Source organism: Physella acuta, unplaced genomic scaffold (assembly GCF_028476545.2).
Source record: "Physella acuta isolate Inbredline_101_S28 unplaced genomic scaffold, ASM2847654v3 ptg000367l, whole genome shotgun sequence".
Lineage (NCBI taxonomy): Eukaryota > Metazoa > Mollusca > Gastropoda > Physidae > Physella > Physella acuta.
In genome coordinates, this window is record NW_026731886.1 from 648666 (window position 1) to 666949 (window position 18284).

At 37.9% G+C, this 18284-nt stretch overlaps 2 protein-coding genes across 4 annotated transcripts in view; one reads left to right on the forward strand and one right to left on the reverse strand.

Moving 5' to 3' along the window:
• The window catches only part of LOC131941625 (trafficking protein particle complex subunit 13), a 77132-nt gene extending 76100 nt beyond the window's left edge, over positions 1-1032 (reverse strand). For both annotated transcript variants that reach the window (XM_059300988.1, XM_059300987.1), the window contains exon 1: positions 973-1032. In XM_059300988.1, the coding sequence (XP_059156971.1) occupies positions 973-1015 (43 nt within the window). In that variant the 5' untranslated portion in view covers positions 1016-1032. The remainder of the gene's footprint in view (positions 1-972) is intronic.
• A 52-nt stretch (positions 1033-1084) lies between these two features.
• LOC131941627 (DNA repair protein XRCC1) lies at positions 1085-18176 on the forward strand. 2 transcript variants are annotated; one of them, XM_059300992.1, is made up of 17 exons: positions 1085-1182; positions 3650-3714; positions 4074-4166; positions 4694-4801; positions 5962-6120; positions 7104-7166; positions 7329-7455; positions 7671-7780; positions 7904-8204; positions 8408-8573; positions 12068-12181; positions 12431-12549; positions 12766-12820; positions 15827-16063; positions 16299-16374; positions 16834-16975; positions 17013-18176. In XM_059300992.1, the coding sequence occupies exons 2-16, from the start codon at positions 3664-3666 to the stop codon at positions 16939-16941; spliced, it is 1887 nt and encodes a 628-aa protein (XP_059156975.1). In that variant the 5' UTR covers positions 1085-1182; positions 3650-3663; the 3' UTR covers positions 16942-16975; positions 17013-18176. The 2 variants fall into 2 exon arrangements, with proteins under 2 accessions (XP_059156975.1, XP_059156974.1); XM_059300991.1 differs by having other exon boundaries at positions 16834-18176.
• Positions 18177-18284: the final 108 nt, after the last annotated feature.

Sequence of the window (18284 nt, forward strand, 5' to 3'; positions counted from 1 at the left end):
ATCCTTCCATCATGTTGTTGACATGGAATAAAAACATGCTTTTTTAGATTTAGCAAACAAAGCAATCGTAAAATAATAAAAAATAAAAACTTGCAAATCCAGAGAACTTGAAAATAATTTGTTGAATTTAAGGCTACATTTCTATTTATTTTCATCAAGCCTAAGTTATAACTGGATGTTTCAATTTCGTAAGACAAATATTGATTGGCTGTAAAGGAACTCTGTGATCAATAACTATTTGTTTACAAAACTTTGCAGATATGGCCTAAAGCTTTTAAAAAAGAATGCAAATTTAAACCCCATGACCTAGTTTTCCTTTTTTTTTTTTGCTTACAATGTGTACAATAAAATTTATGGCAGCCTATCGAATAGCAGGATGCCATTGTTTATGTCGCCATTAAGTGTGAAAACCAAATTGTTTTTGCTTTTTTTTTTTTTTTTATTTAGTTACCGAAAATATTAGAAACATCAAATACATCCAAACCAGAAAGACAGGACTTTGTAACCATATTAATTTGTAACTACTCTGTGCATGATTTTAAAATTATTTAATGGGCCTGTCAAATACTTTCTCGCTCGCCTCCATTTGAGTGACAAGATTAGCCACAATTACAGGGTGTTGTTTTCAGATTACAAAAACAGATCATATGACTAGATCAGAAAGAAAATATGAATAAATAAGATCTAGATCTAGTACTCAATAGTAGATCTAGATCTCTAGTACTGTACTGTTTAGTAAATAGTGTACTGTTTACGGAGTATAACACTACAGTGTACATGAGACTGATGAGAGAGTCTGAGCTGAGACTGGCTGAGAGTTCTCTGACTGAGACTAGAGTACACTAACAGAGTCAGTCTAGACTAGATATGATATAATTTTAAACAAGCAACTAGATATCTAGATCTAGATCTAGACGTATATATGTAAATTCATAATAGATCTACATTTTTTATGAGTAAAGTATTCCCTACCTTTTAGGGCCAAAAGTTGTTCTCTATCTCGGTTATTCTCCATGTTTGGTTGGTGTCTGCTTTAGAGTATGGAATTTTTTAAACTTTTGAAACAGAAGATTCAGAACCTAGAATCTAGATCTCTAGATCTACTTCCGTAATAACAAAACATTAAACACATTTCAAATAGTGGTAACCTAGTTCTTAGTACAAGATCTAGCAGGAGCTTAGGTTAGTACTTACTTAGTGTTTAATTAGTGACTAGGGCTATGACCAGTTTGAATAGTGTAAAACGTTTGTTAGCGTCGTAAATTCGTAAAATGTGCGGAGGAGGTAATTTAATTAATAAAATGGTAAAAGTTAATAGCAGACAAGTAGGGTAATCTATCGTTTTGGGTACGTAAAATCGCCCGCGACTAGTAATGTGAAAAACAGGTGACTCCTTAAATTTTAATAATTATTTCACATTTTGAGGAGGATTTATGTTTTGAAAAATACAAAAATGTTTCCTTCTTTCATTTATGTACCTGTTTTTAAACAATTGAATTAAAACTTTTCAGTAATAAATGAAGACTAGCGATATTTCCAACAGATGCAACCATGCTCATTTACTATAGCAGCCATCTTGTTTAAGTTTTTTTTATAGCGGATATAGCGCGAGACAGGCGGAAGTCACTCTATTTTACAAATGGCTGCTATTTATATAGCAAATCTTGCTCGCAAACACTGCTGTTTAAAGTAAATTTCTGGCATATATTGATATATTTAGCCATTGATTTAGTTTTATTATTCATTTATCTATAATATTTGACACAAATATATCACAATATACTTCTACTAAAGCCTTGACAATGAGGTAACTTTTTCGTACATTAATAGCCGCGGGCGATTTTACGTACCCAAAACGATAGATTACCACAAGTAGATCTTACTTAACTTAATACTAGTAGAGTGTCAGTGTAGTTGAGTGTAGGTAGACTGTAGTAGTAGTAGACATACAACACTAACAGTAACACTACAGTAACAGTTGTCATTCAATAGTATCACAGTCAGTGACTAGCATCATGATCATAGTAGATAACTGAATAATAAAGCAAAATCAATAGGCCTAGGCCTAGCTAAATATTAATAATATAGGCCCTAATACTGCCTAATAGGTAATCTATCGTTTTAGGTACGTAAAATCACTCGCGGCTATTAATGTACGAAAACGTTACCTCATTGTCAAGGCTTTAATAGAACTGTATTGCGATATGTTTGTGTCAAATATTATAGATAAATGAATAATAAACCTAAATCAATGGCTAAATAATAAATATATAAATTTAGGCCAGAAATTAACTTTAAACAGCAGTGTCTGCGAGCAAGATTTGCTATATAAACAGCCGCCATTTGTAAAATAGAGTGGCTTCCCCCTGAATCTCGCGCTATAAGTTTATAAAAATAAAACTTAAACAAGATGGCTGCTATAGTAAATGAGCATGGTTGCATCTGTTGGAAACATCGCTGAAAAGTTTTAATCTAATTGTTTAAAAACACGTACATAAATGAAAGATGGAAACATTTTTGTATTTTAAAAAACATAAATCCACCTCAAAATGTGAAATAATTATTAAAATTTAAGGAGTCACCTGTTTTTCACATTACAAGTCGCGGGCGATTTTACGTACCTAAAACGATAGATTACCATATAATAATAATATTAATAGGCCTATATCAATATTAGCCAGCAGTAGCAGTGCTTGCGAGCAAGAGATGCTATATAATACAGCGACCATCTGTAGTGTAGGTTTGAGTGGTTTCCCCTGAATCTCTAGCTATAATTTTACCAAAAAAAAACTTAAGATGGCTGCTAAAAAAGTAAATGAGCTTGGTTGCATCTGATGAAAACATCGCTAGTCTTTATTTTTTACTGAAAAGTTTTAATACCATTGTTTAAAAAACAGGTACTTTAATGAAACTTTGAAACATTTATGTAACTTTCAAAACAAAAATCCGCCTAAAAGTTTGAAATAATTTTAAAAATTTAATGAGTCACCTTTTTTCACACTACTAGTCTCGACCGATTTTACATACCTAAAACGATAGATTGCCTAGTAAATTAGTATGTAGTATAGAGTAGATTATTTTACTTCCTGCTTCACGTTCACCTTCAATTGAGCGTATTTTTTACTAGAAAAAATCACAACGGCAGAAAAGACATATTCTGCATCTTAAAAGAATGATTGTTGAACTAAATCTTAACCAATTTGGACGATATTTTGAATCGTCCCTATGAACCTTTAAAAAACTTGATCAAGAGAACAGCCAACTAAGCCCCCCTATTTTGCTCACTGTGTATTTGAATGGGAAGAAATCGCATCACAACAACACTCCTTAAAAACCAACCCACCTTATTAGTCATAACGGCGTAGCCATTTAAAAATGAATGTGTTTTTAAAAAAATCATTGATTTTCTGTTTTGTGGCGCCAAACAACAAAATTTCCTACTATGGGTTTGGGGAAATGGATTTAGATATAACTTCGCTAAACTCTGGATTTTAGCAAATTGATTTCACAATCATTTTTCAATTCACAATGTACATTGTCAGTATTTCTATATTTGAAAGGGTGAAATAAAAACAATACAATAATAATAAAAGACAATAATAAAAGACAATAATAAAGTAGCAAAAATAATGACCTTTTTTTTCCTTAGACTAGAAGCAAGAGATGCCAGAAATTGAGTTGCAACATATTGTGTCATGCAGTAGTGCAGATAAGGTACTGTGCTTATTATTTCATTACACAACATATTGTATCATGCAGTAGTGCAGATAAGGTACTGTGCTTATTATTTTATTACACAACATATTGTATCATGCAGTAGTGCAGATAAGGTACTGTGCTTACTATTTCATTACACAAGGTACTGTGCTTATTATTTCATTAAAAAATTTGATTTTACCATCACTAAAACCACATGTTTATAGATATTTTATTATCCATTGTAAAATACAGCTACTTCAAATAGATTTTGGGGAAAAAATGAAAACCTAGTTAAAGATTTTCCTAAAATTAAATTGTTTTTGACATAGTTAAGTTGAAGAGTTAACAGTACATTTACCATTTGTCCTCACTAGAATAATCCAGCTGAGAATCTCCTGAAAGCTGATGGTGCCTTTAAATGGAAATGTGCTTCACCAGGGGAGAAAAGTGTATCATGTGTGATACAGGTCTGTAAATACTTGATCTTTTGTAGGTCTCTGTGTCTTTGTACTTTTACATGGTCTTTTTTCTTTTAACATGAAACAAAAATCCTTTAACATGAAAAGATTTGACACCATAGAAAAAAACGTTTCTGCACTTTCCATTGAGCTTAAATTCCATGTACTTTGATCTTGTTCCATTCACCTGGGGATCTGTGATTGTCTCACTGTCTCGGTATTTCATTTAGAATGTTTTACGTTTAGGTTAAATGTAGATCATTCCAGAATGCACCGAAAATCTACTTTGGTAGCGACTTAAGCTTTTATTAAAGAATATGTGTTTGTTTATTTTCCTATTTTCTATGCAGTTAAAAGCTTGTTATTATAGAGGTTTTTATAATTGTTTCCTTAGTCTCGATACTTTCAATAGCTCAAGGATGTAATGCGTTTGGTCAAAGTATTTGTTTTAATATATTGAACATTTAAATCAGAACTTTGCTATGTGTAGAAAATAATTTTAAAAATTTATTTTATTAAATGAATGACTTCTTCAGCTTTGCAAGTCTACAAAAATTCACTCCATCGACATTGGCAATGAGGGGTCTGCTTTTGTTGAGGTTCTGGTTGGACAGGCAACGGCAGCATCAGACAGAGATTTCCAGGTAGTGTACACATTACATTCATGGATGTATATGTACACTTTACGTCATGGCTGTACATGTACACATTACATTCATGGATGTATATGTACACATTACATTCATGGATGTACATGTACACATTACATTCATGGATGTACATGTACACATTACATCATGGATGTACATGTACACATTACATCATGGCTGTACATGTACACATTACATCATGGATGTACATGTACACATTACATCATGGCTGTACATGTACACATTACATCATGGATGTACATGTACACATTACATTCATGGATGTACATGTACACATTACATTCATGGATGTACATGTACACATTACATTTATGGATCTACATTATTAAAGAGCATTATTTACTTTTAAATCATGCCCATATTACTGAAAAATATAATATTTTTAAACACAACCAACCACAATCAGCATAAAATAACATCACCCCCCCTCCTACACACACACACATATTTAAAAAAAGACACCCTCCCCCCTCAAACAAATGAAGAAAGAAGTTAAATTCTTCACAAAGTTTATTATGAGCATGTTTACTAAACAAACAACAGATGTTGTACTGAATGTGTTTAATCTGTCTTAAACACCTGTCAGCTTGTTTGGGTTTTTCAACGTGTGATATTGGTGGTTTTTTCAACAGGTTTTATTAGTTGCCTCATCTTTCATGAGTCCACTAGAGAGTAGGAACGCTCAGCTTGTTTGGGTTTTTCAACGTGTGATATTGGTGGGTTTTTTCAACAGGTTTTATTAGTTGCCTCATCTTTCATGAGTCCACTAGAGAGTAGGAACACTCAGCTTGTTTGGGTTTTTCAACGTGTGATATTGGTGGTTTTTTCAACAGGTTTTATTAGTTGCCTCATCTTTCATGAGTCCACTAGAGAGTAGGAACACTCAGCTTGTTTGGGTTTTTCAACGTGTGATATTGGTGTTTTTTTCAACAGGTTTTATTAGTTGCCTCATCTTTCATGAGTCCACTAGAGAGTAGGAACACTCAGCTTGTTTGGGTTTTTCAACGTGTGATATTGGTGGTTTTTTTAACAGGTTTTATTAGTTGCCTCATCTTTCATGAGTCCACTAGAGAGTAGGAACACTCAGCTTGTTTGGGTTTTTCAACGTGTGATATTGGTGGTTTTTTCAACAGGTTTTATTAGTTGCCTCATCTTTCATGAGTCCACTAGAGAGTAGGAACAGCACAAACAGAAATGCAGTCAGAATGTTCGGCCCAGACAAACTCAACAAAGAGACATCAGGCCAGAAATGGGACAGGGTCAAAATTGTCTGCTCACAGCCATTCTCTAAAGTAAAGTTCCATCTGCTCACAGCCATTCTCTAAAGTAAAGTTCCATCTGCACACAGCCATTCTCTAAAGTAAAGTTCCATCTGCACACAGCCATTCTCTAAAGTTCCATCTGCACACAGCCATTCTCTAAAGTTCCATCTGCACACAGCCATTCTCTAAAGTAAAGTTCCATCTGCACACAGCCATTCTCTAAAGTTCCATCTGCACACAGCCATTCTCTAAAGTAAAGTTCCATCTGCTCACATCCATTCTCTAAAGTTCCATCTGCACACAGCCATTCTCTAAAGTTCCATCTGCACACAGTCATTCTCTAAAGTAAAGTTCCATCTGCACACAGCCATTCTCTAAAGTTCCATCTGCACACAGTCATTCTCTAAAGTAAAGTTCCATCTGCACACAGCCATTCTCTAAAGTTCCATCTGCACACAGTCATTCTCTAAAGTAAAGTTCCATCTGCTTACAGCCATTCTCTAAAGTTCCATCTGCACACAGCCATTCTCTAAAGTTCCATCTGCTCACAGCCATTCTCTAAAATTCCATCTGCTCACAGCCATTCTCTAAAGTTCCATCTGCACACAGTCATTCTCTAAAGTAAAGTTCCATCTGCACACAGCCATTCTCTAAAGTAAAGTTCCATCTGCACACAGCCATTCTCTAAAGTTCCATCTGCACACAGCCATTCTCTAAAGTTCCATCTGCACACAGCCATTCTCTAAAGTAAAGTTCCATCTGCTCACATCCATTCTCTAAAGTTCCATCTGCACACAGTCATTCTCTAAAGTAAAGTTCCATCTGCTTACAGCCATTCTCTAAAGTTCCATCTGCACACAGCCATTCTCTAAAGTAAAGTTCCATCTGCTCACATCCATTCTCTGTATGTTGCATCCACTGTATTCATCACATACAATTTTATCTCATGTTACTTTTGTCTGATGTAGTGTTAAATAATTTGTGAGTTGACATGTTATTTTTGTCTGGTTTAGACATGCCAGTATGGTCTCTCATTCATCAAGCTCCACTCACCACCCAGTGAAAGCAAAGATACTGTAAGTCACTCGTTTTTTAACTCGTGTATTTTCATATTGTTTTTTTTTTAACAGGAATCTTTTTGTTGGTTTATTTTTTTTTTTTAAAGATTGCCAAGAATGCAGTTGACTTGTTGTTTTTTTTGAGTTTATGCAGGAACCTGTTTTCCTTGTATCTGATAGGCCCAAGCTAAAGTAAAAAAACTGGGGGCCTTTACCATCAGGGACAGTGAAGAGGATGAGATCAAAGTTGGCTCGTTATTTGCCAGCAGGGCACACAAGGAATCCAGCCCACCCCCCACCCCTAAAGGTTGGTTTAACTTATTTATAAAACATAATCCAACCCCCCCCCAGCAGGGCACACAAGGAATCCAGCCCACCCCCCACCCCTAAAGGTTGGTTAAACTTGTTTATAAAACATAATCCAGCCCACCCCTCACCCCTAAAGGTTGGTTAAACTTATTTATAAAACATAATCCAGCCCTACGCCTCCCACCAACCTTAATGCTTGTATTGCTTGATCAGGTGCAGCTGCAGTACGTGCAGCCAACAAATTGGTGCAGGATGTGATAAAGACAACTGCCTTACCATTACCACCAGCTAAAAGACAAGCAACATCACCACCTCCAGAGTCTGTAAGTTCTACTAACGTTCTCACAATATACTTCAAGCATCCTTTAAACTGATCATGTCAGTAATGAAACTATTGGCATTTTTGTGCAGGTTATTGAACTGATATTTTTCTCTCAATTCTTTAGTCAAAAGCAAAGACCATAAAACCAGAGCCCAAGAAAGTAGAGAGCACTAAAGATCCAGAGCCCAAGAAAGTAGAGAGCACTAAAGATCCAGAGCCCAAGAAAGTAGAGAGCACTAAAGATCCAGAGCCCAAGAAAGTAGAGAGCACCAAAGAGCCAAAGAAAGAGGAGAGTGATGGAGAAGAGAGTGAAGAGCTGCCAGCTAGAGCAGCCCTGAAGAGACAGTCAACCAGCCTCAGCTCAGTGGCCAGCTCAGTCAACAAACCTGACAAGGGAGACAAAGCTGCATTTAAACGCACAAGCAGTTAAGAATAGTTTTTGCTTTAAGTTTCTTGTCAAATAACATCTAAAATTTTATTTTCTGGTTATCTGCAGTGTTTTTTTGTTGTTGTTGTTTTTTTTTTGCGCATTATGAAAATGAATATTAAAAGATAAATTCAAAGATTTGTTTTGTGAGTTAGAAGGAAACATTTGGAAAATCATGAATCCAATTCCCTTAAATTTCAGCTGAACCTGGCACGCCTGTGGTGAAAAAATTCCATCAAATTCTGGAGGGTGTTGTGTTTGTCTTGAGTGGATTTCAGAACCCTTACAGAGGGGATCTAAGAGACAAAGCTTTAGAGATGGGAGCCAAGTACAGGCCTGACTGGGGCAGAGGATGCACACACTTGATGTAAGTAAACTGTCATATCATTGGTGGGCAGAGGATGTATACACTTGATGTAAGTAAACTGTCATTGGTGGGCAGAGGATGCACACACTTGATGTAAGTAAACTGTCATTGGTGGGGCAGAGGATGCACACACTTGATGTAAGTAAACTATCATCTCATTGGTGGGCAGAGGATGCATACACTTGATGTAAGTAAACTGTCATCTCATTGGTGGGCAGAGGATGCATACACTTGATGTAAGTAAACTGTCATCTCATTGGTGGGCAGAGGATGTATACACTTGATGTAAGTAAACTGTCATTGGTGGGCAGAGGATGCACACACTTGATGTAAGTAAACTGTCATTGGTGGGGCAGAGGATGCACACACTTGATGTAAGTAAACTGTCATTGGTGGGCAGAGGATGCACACACTTGATGTAAGTAAACTGTCATTGGTGGGCAGAGGATGCACACACTTGATGTAAGTAAACTGTCATATCATTGGTGGGCAGAGGTTGCACACACTTGATGTAAGTAAACTGTCATATCATTGGTGGGCAGAGGATGTATACACTTGATGTAAGTAAACTGTCATATCATTGGTGGGCAGAGGATGTATACACTTGATGTAAGTAAACTGTCATCTCATTGGTGGGCAGAGGATGTATACACTTGATGTAAGTAAACTATCATATCATTGGTGGGCAGAGGATGTATACACTTGATGTAAGTAAACTGTCATCTCATTGGTGGGCAGAGGATGTATACACTTGATGTAAGTAAACTGTCATCTCATTGGTGGGCAGAGGATGTATACACTTGATGTAAGTAAACTGTCATCTCATTGGTGGGCAGAGGATGTATACACTTGATGTAAGTAAACTGTCATCTCATTGGTGGGCAGAGGATGTATACACTTGATGTAAGTAAACTGTCATCTCATTGGTGGGCAGAGGATGTATACACTTGATGTAAGTAAACTGTCATATCATTGGTGGGCAGAGGATGTATACACTTGATGTAAGTAAACTGTCATCTCATTGGTGGGCAGAGGATGCATACACTTGATGTAAGTAAACTATCATTGGTGGGCAGAGGATGTATACACTTGATGTAAGTAAACTGTCATCTCATTGGTGGGCAGAGGATGTATACACTTGATGTAAGTAAACTGTCATATCATTGGTGGGCAGAGGATGTATACACTTGATGTAAGTAAACTGTCATCTCATTGGTGGGCAGAGGATGTATACACTTGATGTAAGTAAACTGTCATTGGTGGGCAGAGGATGCATACACTTGATGTAAGTAAACTGTCATCTCATTGGTGGGCAGAGGATGTATACACTTGATGTAAGTAAACTGTCATTGGTGGGCAGAGGATGCACACACTTGATGTAAGTAAACTGTCATTGGTGGGCAGAGGATGTATACACTTGATGTAAGTAAACTGTCATTGGTGGGCAGAGGATGTATACACTTGATGTAAGTAAACTGTCATATCATTGGTGGGCAGAGGATGTATACACTTGATGTAAGTAAACTATCATCTCATTGGTGGGCAGAGGATGCATACACTTGATGTAAGTAAACTATCATCTCATTGGTGGGCAGAGGATGCACACACTTGATGTAAGTAAACTGTCATTGGTGGGCAGAGGATGTATACACTTGATGTAAGTAAACTGTCATATCATTGGTGGGCAGAGGATGTATACACTTGATGTAAGTAAACTGTCATATCATTGGTGGGCAGAGGATGTATACACTTGATGTAAGTAAACTGTCATTGGTGGGGCAGAGGATGCACACACTTGATGTAAGTAAACTGTCATTGGTGGGCAGAGGATGTATACACTTGATGTAAGTAAACTGTCATATCATTGGTGGGCAGAGGATGCACACACTTGATGTAAGTAAACTGTCATATCATTGGTGGGCAGAGGATGTATACACTTGATGTAAGTAAACTGTCATTGGTGGGCAGAGGATGTATACACTTGATGTAAGTAAACTGTCATATCATTGGTGGGCAGAGGATGTATACACTTGATGTAAGTAAACTGTCATATCATTGGTGGGCAGAGGATGTATACACTTGATGTAAGTAAACTGTCATTGGTGGGCAGAGGATGTATACACTTGATGTAAGTAAACTGTCATTGGTGGGCAGAGGATGTATACACTTGATGTAAGTAAACTGTCATATCATTGGTGGGCAGAGGATGTATACACTTGATGTAAGTAAACTGTCATATCATTGGTGGGCAGAGGATGTATACACTTGATGTAAGTAAACTGTCATATCATTGGTGGGCAGAGGATGTATACACTTGATGTAAGTAAACTGTCATATCATTGGTGGGCAGAGGATGTATACACTTGATGTAAGTAAACTGTCATATCATTGGTGGGCAGAGGATGTATACACTTGATGTAAGTAAACTGTCATTGGTGGGCAGAGGATGTATACACTTGATGTAAGTAAACTATCATCTCATTGGTGGGCAGAGGATGTATACACTTGATGTAAGTAAACTGTCATATCATTGGTGGGCAGAGGATGTATACACTTGATGTAAGTAAACTATCATATCATCCAAGCTAGTTGGCATTATACTGATCTGTAACATCCAAGCTAGCTGGCATTATACTGATCTGTAACATCCAAGCTAGCTGGCATTATACTGATCTGTAACATCCAAGCTAGTTGGCATTATACTGATCTGTAACATCCAAGCTAGCTGGCATTATACTGATCTGTAACATCCAAGCTAGTTGGCATTATACTGATGTGTAACATCCAAGCTAGCTGGCATTATACTGATCTGTAACATCCAAGCTAGCTGGCATTATACTGATCTGTAACATCCAAGCTAGCTGGCATTATACTGATCTGTAACATCCAAGCTAGCTGGCATTATACTGATCTGTAACATCCAAGCTAGTTGGCATTATACTGATCTGTAACATCCAAGCTAGCTGGCATTATACTGATCTGTAACATCCAAGCTAACTGGCATTATACTGATCTGTAACATCCAAGCTAGCTGGCATTATACTGATCTGTAACATCCAAGCTAGCTGGCATTATACTGATCTGTAACATCCAAGCTAGTTGGCATTATACTGATCTGTAACATCCAAGCTAGTTGGCATTATACTGATGTGTAACATCCAAGCTAGCTGGCATTATACTGATCTGTAACATCCAAGCTAGCTGGCATTATACTGATCTGTAACATCCAAGCTAGCTGGCATTATACTGATCTGTAACATCCAAGCTAGCTGGCATTATACTGATCTGTAACATCCAAGCTAGCTGGCATTATACTGATCTGTAACTGTAAAAACTAACTGTAACTCTAACCTAAGATTTGTTTGAAGGAGTCAACCCTAAAAACCGATGGATCTAACCAATTGAACAAACTGATGAATCTAACCAATTGAAAAAACTGATGGGTCTAACCAATTGAAAAAGCTTTTTTTTAAAAAACTGTTGGTCTTTCCCAGATGTGCTTTCACCAACACCCCCAAGTATCAGCAAGTTTCAGGGAAAGGGAAGATTGTCACCAAAAGTTGGATTCTTGACTCGTATAAGCAGAAGAAAAAGATGCCATGGCGCAAGTATGTATACACTTATATGTTTGTACTGAGTCACACACTGCTGGCTGAGATGCCTGTATTATCACCCAGGCAATTCATTGGCTTTAACAAAACAAAAATTTAAGTAAAATTGTGTTTTTAAAAACATCTGCTAAAAGAAATCTGTTGATCTTACAGGTATTGTTTAGGGGATGCTGCTAAAAGAAATATGTTGATCTTGCAGGTATCTTTTTAGGGGATTTTGCTAAAAGAAATATGTTTATCTTACAGGTATCGTTTAGGGGATGCTGCTTCACCCCCAGACAGCTCTGATGAAGAGGTCAACACAAAAAAGAATGACAAAACTGTAGACACAACAGCCAAGCCACTAGGGACCAATGCACAACAAAGTAAATTGTTTCAATCAGGATCAATGCGCTAAAACTCGTCTTAATCAGTCCAGTGTTTCTTAACATTATAAATTCAACTAAAATTTATTTAACTGTTGTTTCTTTACCATATTATGCAATTTATTTAAATTTTTAATCCATTTTTATTTCTTGATGAATAATTCTGTAATTTGCTTGGTGATAGTTAAACTTGACTTGTCATTTTCTTCTATCAAGAAACAGGAACTTCATTTGTTGATTCAGGAGGTGACACAGATGATGAGCAGGGCAGGTTAGTTTCAACAGATGTTGTAGGCCCCACTCTCAGGTGTTGTAGGCCCCACTCTCAGGTGTTGTAGGCCCCACTCTCTCAGGTGTTGTAGGCCCCACTCTCAGGTGTTGTAGGCCCCACTCTCAGGTGTTGTAGGCCCCACTCTGTTGTAGGCCCCACTCTCTCAGGTGTTGTAGGCCCCCACTCTCTCAGGTGTTGTAGGCCCCACTCTCTCAGGTGTTGTAGGCCCCACTCTCTCAGGTGTTGTAGGCCCCACTCTCAGGTGTTGTAGGCCCCCACTCTCTCAGGTGTTGTAGGCCCCACTCTCTCAAGTGTTGTAGGCCCCACTCTCAGGTGTTGTAGGCCCCACTCTCAGGTGTTGTAGGCCCCCACTCTCTCAAGTGTTGTAGGCCCCACTCTCAGGTGTTGTAGGCCCCACTCTCAGGTGTTGTAGGCCCCACTCTGTTGTAGGCCCCACTCTCAGGTGTTGTAGGCCCCACTCTCAGGTGTTGTAGGCCCCCACTCTCTCAAGTGTTGTAGGCCCCACTCTCAGGTGTTGTAGGCCCCACTCTCAGGTGTTGTAGGCCCCACTCTGTTGTAGGCCCCACTCTCTCAGGTGTTGTAGGCCCCACTCTCAGGTGTTGTAGGCCCCCACTCTCTCAAGTGTTGTAGGCCCCACTCTCAGGTGTTGTAGGCCCCACTCTCAGGTGTTGTAGGCCCCACTCTGTTGTAGGCCCCCACTCTGTTGTAGGCCCCCACTCTCAGGTGTTGTAGGCCCCACTCTCTCAGGTGTTGTAGTCCCCCACTCTCTCAGGTGTTGTAGGCCCCCACTCTGTTGTAGGCCCCACTCTCAGGTGTTGTAGGCCCCACTCTCTCAGGTGTTGTAGTCCCCACTCTCTCAGGTGTTGTAGGCCCCACTCTCTCAGGTGTTGTAGGCCCCACTCTCAGGTGTTGTAGGCCCCACTCTCAGGTGTTGTAGGCCCCACTCTCTCAGGTGTTGTAGGCCCCACTCTCAGGTGTTGTAGGCCCCACTCTCAGGTGTTGTAGGCCCCACTCTGTTGTAGGCCCCACTCTCTCAGGTGTTGTAGGCCCCCACTCTCTCAAGTGTTGTAGGCCCCACTCTCTCAGGTGTTGTAGGCCCCACTCTCTCAGGTGTTGTAGGCCCCACTCTCTCAGGTGTTGTAGTCCCCCACTCTCTCAGGTGTTGTAGGCCCCACTCTGTTGTAGGCCTCCACTCTCTCAGGTGTTGTAGTCCCCCACTCTCTCAGGTGTTGTAGGCCCCACTCTGTTGTAGGCCTCCACTCTCTCAGGTGTTGTAGGCCCCACTCTCTCAGGTGTTGTAGGCCCCACTCTCTCAGGTGTTGTAGGCCCCACTCTCAGGTGTTGTAGGCCCCACTCTCTCAGGTGTTGTAGTCCCCCACTCTCTCAGGTGTTGTAGGCCCCACTCTCTCAGGTGTTGTAGGCCCCACTCTGTTGTAGGCCCCACTCTCAGGTGTTGTAGGCCCCACTATCTCAGGTGTTGTAGTCCCCCACTCTCTCAGGTGTTGTAGGCCCCACTCTATCAGGTGTTGTAGGCCCCACTCTATCAGGTGTTGTATATATATATATATATATATATATATATATATATATATATATATATATATATATATATATATATATATACATAATATATATATACATAATATATATATATATATATATACATAATATATATATATATATATATATATATATATATATATATATATATATATATATATATATATATATATATATATATATATATACATAATATATATATACATAATATATATATACATAATATATATATATATATATATACATAATATATATATACATATACATATATATATATATATACATATATATAATTTTTTCGGTGGGGTGGGGGACACAAGTGGCTAAGCATAGTGCTGACTGTACTCTCCCCTTGTATGCCAAGGTCATTGCAACAGATGAACTCTATGTCATCTGCCTTGTGTGTACTGTAATGGGCACCTACAGGAAAAAGATGATTCAGTTTGCAATTTCTCTCTGTTTGGTGCACATCTTGTTACTCAATTTTTACCCACTTCTATTACATATAATGCAGCAATTTCATTTAAACTTTCTAGATGTGTTCATCTAAAATTAATATGCAAGAATATCTCATTTTTTAAATCTTTTAGACATAGCTAAATTATTTCAAAATGCAATATAAAAGGGGAGATAAAAAATACTAGTGATTGCTAAGTCAGCTATCTGACCATACTGAACTGATTTTCACTGCTTGTTGATTTTTTTGTCCCACTGTGGACTAAATAGAGATTGAAAGCTACTCATAGGTTTAGCCAGCTACTCATAGGTTTTGCAAGTTACTCATAGGTTTTGCAAGCTACTCATAGGTTTTGCAAGTTACTCATAGGTTTTGCAAGCTACTCATAGGTTTTGCAAGTTACTCATAGGTTTTGCAAGCTACTCATAGGTTTTGCAAGTTACTCATAGGTTTTGCAAGCTACTCATAGGCTTTGCAAGCTACTCATAGGTTTTGCAAGCTGCTCATAGGTTTTGCAAGCTGCTCATAGGTTTTGCAAGCTGCTCATAGGTTTTGCAAGCTGCTCGTAGGTTTTGCAAGCTGCTCATAGGTTTTGCAAGCTGCTCGTAGGTTTTGCAAGCTACTCATAGGTTTTGCAAGCTACTCATAGGTTTTAGCATAAATATTTTCAATCGTAACCTATGGTGTGTCAACTTCACTTTGAACCAAATGACTAAAATGTGGAAAATAAAACATAAAAAACTTTATAAAAATAAGCTTAAATGCGCTAAAAATAAAGCAAAGGTTTTGGTCACTTAAATATATAAGAGACCTCATGAGCAACCACAGCTTTTATTAATGAAAGCTAGTTAGTTTTATTTTATTTTTTCTGTGCATTTAAAAGGTTATCATTACAAAAGATATTACTATTATTTACATTGAAAAGTGTCACTATTATTAAAATGTTATATCCTTTATTTTTTGTGTAGATCAAATGAGAGAAAGACTTCCAGCCCAGGAAGTGAAGCCTCCAGCAGACAGCAGGACGTGTATGGCTGCTCTACAGATGAAGATGACATCAAGGACAGGACCAGTTCTCCTGACAGCGCAGACTCTGGTCTGCCTGACCTCCCAGACTTTTTCACTGACAAACATTTTTTCTTGTACGGAGATATTGAGGCCACAGAGCTGAGGCTCCTGACTAGATATATTGCTGCTTACAATGGGTTAGTCCTTCCTTTCAAATAGGTTGCATATTTTTATTTACAGTGAAGCTTGTGTAGGCATAAGTTGTTTTTTCTTTCTGGTGTTAAAAGCTAGTAGAAGAGTCTTACTGGTGAAAATGTATGTCTTAGCACCATAAATAATGTATGTATGTCTTAGCACCATAAATTGTGTCTGTATGACCCAGCACCATAAACTTTAACTGACATAACGACTGAATTTTCCTGAACCTTCCAGTGAGGTAGAAGACTACATGAACAAAAAAGTTAACTATGTCATTACATCCAAGAAATGGGACGAGAACTTCAACATGGTAAGAGAGATTCATTTTTCTGCTCCTGGTAATACCTGTCATATTTTCAGTTTTTATTTGAATCATTTGAACCATGTTGTTACAGACATATTACATGCTAAATAGGTGTTGGCGTGGTTCAGTCGGTGAAGCTCATGGTTGCTAAACTGAAAAGTATCGAGTTCGAACCCTTGGGCAGATGAGGCTCTTTAGCTGGGGACAGCCGCTCTTCTAGAAGAGACAACTCCAAAATCAAACAACTGCTGCCTTGTAGTTTGTTCTTGGTTTGACAAAAGCTATGGAAGCAAATCCAAAAAGAAAAGCAGGCTGAAATCGGAGTCAATGGCCTCAATGGCATACAACCAGTTGACATGTATACTTAATTGTGTTGGAAGGGATCCCTTCCAACACTAAAATTAAGAATGAAGAAGAAGAAGACCTGCTAAAGTATTTTAACAATTTTTATCAATATTTATCTAGGCCAAGTCTGAGAACCCCCAAGTAATTTTTGTGAAACCCGAATGGATTTTGGCCTGTCATGAGAAGGGTGTATTGCTGCCTCACCAGTCCTTTGGTGTTGCTCCATAGGGCCTTACATCTGTCCTTACACATTACACTCCACCTGTGATTTACATCTGTCCTTACACATTACACTCCACCTGTGATTTACATCTGTAAATACACATTACTGATGTAACCCGCCTTTCCATACCTCAGTTTGCCATTATGAGTCATCCCTTGATGATGTCCACACAGAAGGGTTAGGGCTTCTGAAAAAAAGATTTACTTCTAGTGCTTTTAACTTTGGCAGTTTGGATGAAATTCAAGTCCATGTAGTGAATTTTAACAATTTACATGGATAATCTATAGTAAACACAACACTATCTTACATAGAAAACAAGTCAAATCAAATTAACAATTTACATGGATTTTCTATAGTAAACAAGACATTTTATCTTATATAGAAAACAAGTCTAACCAAACTGCAGCATTGTGTTCAAATGGAAAACACAGCTCAATGGGTAACAAAAGATTCAAATCTATCTCCATGGTAACTAGCAGTAAATAAAATCAGTAAAAGGGTCATGAACTCTTTGTGCCAATAAGACTCATTTAATGTAGATCAACAACAAGAAGTAATTTCTTGGCAAACATTATTTCCATGAGACTCTGCATCAGTTTATGATTGCAACTGCAGGTAATTAATAAAATAAAAGTAGTATACAACAGACAACATTTATTCATTAAAATCATATTTTTCTCAACACATTCTCGATTCTTTTTTTTTTTTGATAATTTAATAGCAGTAACTTTACAAAAAGAATAAACCACTATACATGTTATGAACATGTATAATACTTGTTATACAGTTAATGGAAGTAAGTGTTCATAGATTTTTTAATGGCCACAACAGTGGGTGGGGGCTTATCATTTAGGACAGGGGTCTCCAAACTTTTCAGTCAGAGGGCCGCATTAACCATCAAATTTCAGTTCGTAGGCTAGTTTCTTCCAAAAAAAGACAAAAAGATCTCAGCGGGCCGGATGAGAGGACATCGCGTGCCGCATACGGCCCGCAGTTTGGAGATCCCCGATTTAGGACATCACAAAAGGACAACCACTAACACATGTACAAACTTTTAAAAAATCTCTTTGGGTGCTGAATGTACTGTGAAAATGTCTCATTGTTAAGAAAAAAACTCTTGGGTGCTGAATGTACTGTGAAAATGTCTCATTATGGAGAAAACCAAAGCTGTTGGATTAGATCTGTAGATATTTTTAGACCAATTTTGTTTTTGTACAAATAAAAGATAACTGAAACAACAGTGTTCTGTGTGTTATATTTCTGCACAATAATCTCAGTTTAAACAACAACTGATATCGTTGAAGTGGGTTACACAGTGTGTAGATTAGACCTTATCACCCCCCCCCCC

Excerpts from the sequence above, each read along its gene's own strand:
- LOC131941627 (XM_059300991.1), top strand. The coding sequence starts at position 3,664 with ATGCCAGAAATTGAGTTGCAACATATTGTGTCATGCAGTAGTGCAGAT. Across the intron at positions 7,456-7,670 it reads CCCACCCCCCACCCCTAAAG|GTGCAGCTGCAGTACGTGCA; the intron begins GTTGGTTTAACT and ends TTGCTTGATCAG. Across the intron at positions 8,574-12,067 it reads AGAGGATGCACACACTTGAT|ATGTGCTTTCACCAACACCC; the intron begins GTAAGTAAACTG and ends GGTCTTTCCCAG.